The 6,490-nt window shown below is 47.3% G+C and overlaps 1 protein-coding gene across 1 annotated transcript; it reads left to right on the forward strand.

The window, feature by feature from the left end:
* The first annotated feature begins 440 nt into the window (after nt 1-440).
* Nucleotides 441-4,973, forward strand: LOC110517977 (actin, cytoplasmic 1). Its single transcript, XM_036972332.1, has 6 exons — nt 441-586; nt 1,931-2,059; nt 2,477-2,716; nt 3,311-3,749; nt 3,861-4,042; nt 4,577-4,973. Exons 2-6 carry the CDS (start codon nt 1,937-1,939, stop codon nt 4,718-4,720), a joined length of 1,128 nt encoding a protein of 375 aa, XP_036828227.1. The 5' UTR covers nt 441-586; nt 1,931-1,936; the 3' UTR covers nt 4,721-4,973.
* Nucleotides 4,974-6,490: the final 1,517 nt, after the last annotated feature.

Below are 6,490 nucleotides of genomic sequence, written 5' to 3' on the forward strand. Positions count from 1 at the left end.
AGGGGACTAGGAGTTAGGATGCATCATGTGAGGGCTAGGGGACTAGGAGTTAGGATGCATTCTGTCTGTTTGGATGTAGCAGTTAGGTTGCTAACTAGCTAGCGGTGCCTATGCAAGTTACACTTTTGAGAAAACCCTGACCGCTGTTCACTACAAACCCTAAACTCCAGGCCGAACTGACCGCTACAGCTGCATTTTATAACGGGGCTCGGCTGTGCTCTGTATAGGGCCTTAGAAAACATTTTATAGATCCCATTTTGATTTCCTCCTTTTTTTCTCATACCTCGCTAAGAGAGAAAGAGAGAGAGACACAGAGAGAGAGAGAGAAGGGGCGTTTCACAACCGGCTGTAGTTTAGTTGCAGCAGGGAGTAGCGTGTTATGGCGACGCGCCCGGTTCCGTGACACCGGACCAATCAGATCGCGCGAATCCAAAAGTTTACCTTTTATGGCTCGAGCCGGGCATCTAACCGGGAGATAAAAACCACGCGCCCACCGACTACCGGTTCACTTTGAGGCGCCGTCACACGCAGTTCGTGCGGGATTATATCATTTACCCTTGAAACACCCCCCTCCCAAAACCAAAAGGTAAGAATAACCTACATAGCTCTACTATTTAATGGCGTTTGTTTTGGTAACAGACACAAAGTAAACACGTATCTGGTTGCATATTTTAATTCATTTGAATCTGGTTTGTTATATAGTGGAGGACATGAACCACAAGGCTGTTTGTATGATTTTATAGGGTAGACTAAGTTAACATGCTGTTTTTCAGTAATATGCATGGTTGATGAGGTTCACTAAATGTATTTACTAGGTTTGAAACATGACTTTATAGTGGACATCTTGTTTAATTAATTGGGCGGATATGCAGGTGTGACTTGTTAGGTAATCAATAACCGGCTTAACCCCCATACAACAACCACCTACAGTAAATATATATTTATCTTATCATGGTGTTAAACTGATTTGTTTTTTTAGCAGCTGTTGGACCCCCCCTCCCGGGTAAAAGGGGGGTCTCAGGGAGTCTTTGTGTTGAGCTCTGCGGCTGTAGGTTCAGACCTAGTTTATCCTGCGTGTTAACATTAACGTTTTTTAACAACCACTCGACACATATTGTTTTAATATAAGACATTAAACTAACTTTATTTATTGGTATGTGTGTGGTACTTAAAGCCGTAGTTATTATAACCTGAGCGGTTATTCGGGAAACCGGTCCGGTTAGGAGGAAAGGGGGGGACCTCGTCAACAGTGACCAAGGCGTGGCCAGCAGGAAATGGCCTCTAACCTGGCAGGTTTATTCACAACACTGGACTTGGAAGTTAACTAAATTATGTATTTGTTTTTTAAGTCCCCTCCTTTAGTAGTAAATCAGCATTTGAATGGGAGTTATAGACTTGGGATTTCATATTGAGAAGTGCGTTTTAAATTTTATTAAGAGGTTTATTTTCCATGTCATTAACGCTCATTTTAAAGTCAGAGTTCCACGGTCGTCTTGTGTTTTTGGGGGAGTTTATAAAATGGCGGCCAGGGGGTTGAAATGCTACTTGGTTAAGAGGGGAGTGGTCACATCCGGGTCTTGGTCCAAAAAAATGTTCCTATTCTCTGGTTGTGAACCGCCAAAAGGGCTGCTGAGAATCCCAAAACATGTCCTTATATGGTAATATCGAAAGAACGCAGCGCCATTTTCCTTTGTCTCGAGGGCGCAGTGCGGTTTCCACCTAGCGGTCAGAACGCGTCATTACAACCTGCCAGGAAGGCAGGACGTGTTGCGTCATGTCGTCACAGGGCTCTATGCGGAAGTGTTTCTTAAGGGTGGCGCTGTGCGGAAGTGTTGCGGGTTACGCATTTTTTTTAACCCTCTTCTCTCTTCTCAAACGTCTGTCTTTGTAGCCTTTGTTTGTTTTTTACATGCGGTTTCTTTTGTTTCAGTTCAAAATGGAAGATGAAATCGCCGCACTGGTTGTTGACAACGGATCCGGTATGTGCAAAGCCGGATTCGCCGGAGATGACGCGCCTCGGGCTGTCTTCCCCTCCATCGTCGGGCGTCCCAGGCATCAGGTGAGGAACAAGGGGTTTTTACCCGGAGATGGACCTGTCATTGCTAATGCCCAAATGTAAACAAATCTCATGATGGGCTTTGGGACGTTTTGAACTGTAAAAATTACATATTGTTCTAGTTTGATTTGTCTGTTTAATATTAATTTGAGGCCTAGTGACTAGACTAGAGATGAACCATCCCATAGATCACATCCCTGAGAAGTGGCTACATACAACTAGCCTTATGCACCTCAATGCAGTCAGACTTAATATTGAGGACACTGCTAACTATATACTAACCCCATCCAATCTAGTAGTTGGTATGCTAGTTGTGTCCTAGCTGGCGTCTGTATTTACTAACCCCATCCAATCTAGTAGTTGGTATGCTAGCCGTGTCCTAGCTGGCGTCTGTATATACTAACCCTGTCCTGTTTTCAGGGAGTGATGGTTGGGATGGGCCAGAAAGACAGCTACGTGGGAGACGAGGCTCAGAGCAAGAGGGGCATCCTGACCCTGAAGTACCCCATTGAGCATGGCATCGTCACCAACTGGGACGACATGGAGAAGATCTGGCATCACACCTTCTACAACGAGCTGAGGGTGGCTCCAGAGGAGCACCCCGTCCTGCTCACAGAGGCCCCCCTCAACCCCAAAGCCAACAGGGAGAAGATGACCCAGGTATGTGGCACTCACCTCAAACCGTTCCTTCTGCTCTTCAGTTCTGCCTTGTCTTTCCTCACGCTCATCTTCCTCTCCTCCAGGCCCTCTCTTCTGAAAGCTGATTTGTCTCCTCTCTCTAGAAGCTCCAGGTCTTTCCTCCTTTCTGTGTTCTGCACCTTGCTGGCCTTAATGATAGAGCTAGAAACAGCACCTTAATGATGACATTCATTCTAACAATAAGACAGCCCTCTGCTAGCTGAGTTACCATAGCAACACTAACGCTACAGGGGGTCTGTTTCGACCTACACGGCCCAGTGGGGATGACTGCTATGTTTCTGAACGGGTTCTCCACTAACTTTACCCCTCGACTCACTAGCGCATGTTCTTCTGACTCTGTTGCTCTCGAACCTTGACACTCATCCCTCTCTACTGTGTTCCTCATCCCTCTACTGTGGTCCTCCAGCACCTTGACACTCATCATCCTCTCTACTGTGGTTTTATAGCACCTTGACACTCATCCCTCTCTACTGTGGTTTTATAGCACCTTGACACTCATCCCTCTCTACTGTAGTCCTCCAGCACCGTGACTCATCCCTCTCCTCTCGTCTCCAGATCATGTTTGAGACCTTCAACACCCCTGCCATGTACGTGGCCATCCAGGCCGTGTTGTCCCTGTACGCCTCTGGCCGTACCACCGGTATCGTCATGGACTCCGGTGACGGCGTGACCCACACAGTACCCATCTACGAGGGCTACGCTCTGCCCCACGCCATCCTGCGTCTGGATCTGGCCGGCCGCGACCTCACAGACTACCTGATGAAGATCCTGACGGAGCGCGGTTACAGCTTCACCACCACGGCCGAGAGGGAAATCGTACGAGACATCAAGGAGAAGCTGTGCTACGTGGCGCTGGACTTTGAGCAGGAGATGGGCACCGCTGCCTCCTCTTCCTCTCTGGAGAAGAGCTACGAGCTGCCTGACGGACAGGTCATCACCATCGGCAACGAGAGGTTCCGCTGCCCAGAGGCCCTCTTCCAGCCCTCCTTCCTCGGTGAGTTTGAACTAAACACTCAGAACAGTCGCTCGAGGTCAGACGGGTCGTCGGCAGCAGTCTTGTGAGCGCCGTAATGACGGCCATTTTGTCTCCTCTCTCTCTCTCCAGGTATGGAGTCTTGCGGTATCCACGAGACCACCTACAACTCCATCATGAAGTGTGACGTGGACATCCGTAAGGACCTGTACGCCAACACAGTGCTGTCCGGAGGAACCACCATGTACCCCGGCATCGCTGACAGGATGCAGAAGGAGATCACCTCTCTGGCCCCCTCCACCATGAAGATCAAGGTTAGAATCACTACAGTCAACTGTCTGTCCCTTTATGAAGGCTACACAAGCACTACCAACTAGGACTAAATACCAGTCATCTAATCGGATGGCCTGGCAACACCAGTACACTGGTTCTCACTACTATTAGGCTTAGCTAACAGTCCCCTATAAAGATACTAATACACAGTTATTACATTAGTTTAACACATTAAAAATCAACTGCTTCAGACCTTCAAAAAGCAACACAATGCATAACTTAGTATCCAGTAGACTGATCTGAAGTCCTGTCCCTTACCTTTAACTCTCTGCTGCCACCGTGTGGTCAGATGTTAGTACTGCAGTCTAGCCCATGTTAATTTAACCCTCTGCTGCCACCGTGTGGTCAGATGTTAGTACTGCAGTCTAACCCATGTTAATTTAACCCCACTGGTCAGATGTTAGTACTGCAGTCTAACCCATGTTAATTTAACCCTCTGCTGCCACCGTGTGGTCAGATCTTGGTACTGTAGTCTTAACCCATGTTAATTTAACCCTCCTCTCTCTCCTCTCCAGATCATCGCCCCCCCAGAGCGTAAATACTCCGTCTGGATCGGAGGCTCCATCTTGGCTTCTCTCTCCACCTTCCAACAGATGTGGATCAGCAAGCAGGAGTACGACGAGTCTGGTCCCTCCATCGTCCACCGTAAATGCTTCTAAACAGACTGTACCCATCCCAAACGACCGACCCAGCCACACCCGACTACCACTTCAGCTCTGCCACCAGACACACCACCCAGAGGGAGAGAGAGGGGGGCCTGTGGAGTGAGCCCAAACCCAGCTTCTCAGTCTCATTGGCATGGCTTCTGTTATTTTGGCGCTTTTTTTGACTCAGGATCTGTGAAAAACAAAAAAAATAAACACAACTGGAACGGTGAAACAGCGGATTAAAGATTTTTAAGAGTTAAAAAAAAGAAATAATGTAAAAGGACCCCTGAGATTCTATCATGCAGCTGAGGACTTTAAAAACAACAACATGTACATTCTGTTTCTTTTTCGAGTCATTCCAATTGTTTTGTTAACTTTTCAGAACAGGTATTTGCCTCTGTGAAGGCTGCCGGCTTCCGGCTCTCTGCCACAGCGTTCTGTAACATGGGGCAGTATGGCTTGTATGTAAATTATGTCACAATGTCTGGGTTTTTTTGTACTTGCAGCCTTAAGTCTTGGTCCTGTTCATTTTTTTTGGTTTTTGTTTATGCAAATGAACCCGAGTGTGACCTCTGCTGGGGGGGGTCAGAGGTGATTAGGGTGCCAGAGGGACCAGTGGGGGGGGGGGGGGGGGGGGCAACTTGTACACTGACTAAACTCCCAATAAAAGTGCACATGTGTTCCGACATCACTTCCTGTCTGAGACTCCCTTCCTGTACAGTTCACTGTTGTCTGGGTGGGGTGGCAGGAAGCTTCCGGGTCCAGGATTAAGCGGGTTGTGCAATGGGGGGGGGGGCGGGGGTTAGAGTGGGTTCCAGTCAAATCAACATCCTGGTGCTTTCCTATGGCACATCGACAGAATGTACTCATCTCTCACGGAGCTACCTAAAGATGAACATTGTCTCTGGGTAATTGTCAGCTAGCACCAGTTACATCATTAGCAGTTTATTTAACTAGGCAAGACGGGTTAAGAACCAATTCTTATTTTACAATGACGGCCTTGGAACGAAGGGTGGGTTTTAAACTGCCTTGTTCAAGGGGCTGTAATACTATACTGGCTCGGTGTGGGTCTCCATCCTGATCATCAGCTTCTTGGAGAGCAGAGAAATAACAGGGTTGCCAGCTTGATCTCAAATTGGCACCTCATCGCCCCTCCAACTCCACCGGGTCCTAAAATTAAACATTCTTAATTCAGTTCTCGATTTGGTTTCCCACACCTTTTAATTGTGATTAGGGGAGTACGGAATGTTCCCAAATAAATACAAGAGTTCTGCCAGGTAAGTGTACTTTGCGGTTAACATTGAATTAAAGTGTCTACCCACAGGTTTGGCTTGTTAAACCAATCGTGGTAACCAGGGGTGGAATGTTGATTTAGCTGTGAGATTTAATGATGTGAAAAGTGCATGTAACTTTTCAGAATAGTTTGTGTCGAGCTGGTAGCTCAGAATTAACCTGGAGACTCTTATCAAATGTTTTTGCAGCAAAGTACATGCCTGAGTCTGAAGGTGTCCGACTCAACATGGTTCCGCTGGTAGATATGACGGTCGGGTCACGTCCATCTCATATAGCCTGGGTACCAGTACCAAGGTGCTTCAAAGTCCTGAGTCTGAAGACGATATTTTATTGGCAAACAATTCTAAACCTGTTTTCGCGTTGTCACTGGGGTCGATTGCTGAGGAAAAAAACATCTAACGTAACGTGGGTAAAGTCGAGGGGTCTGAACTTCCATTAAACACTAAATAAAACGCATTTCTCTCTGTGCCTTTTCTGACCTTGAATTTA

This window comes from Oncorhynchus mykiss, unplaced genomic scaffold, assembly GCF_013265735.2.
Source record: "Oncorhynchus mykiss isolate Arlee unplaced genomic scaffold, USDA_OmykA_1.1 un_scaffold_140, whole genome shotgun sequence".
Taxonomy (NCBI): Eukaryota; Metazoa; Chordata; class Actinopteri; order Salmoniformes; family Salmonidae; genus Oncorhynchus; species Oncorhynchus mykiss.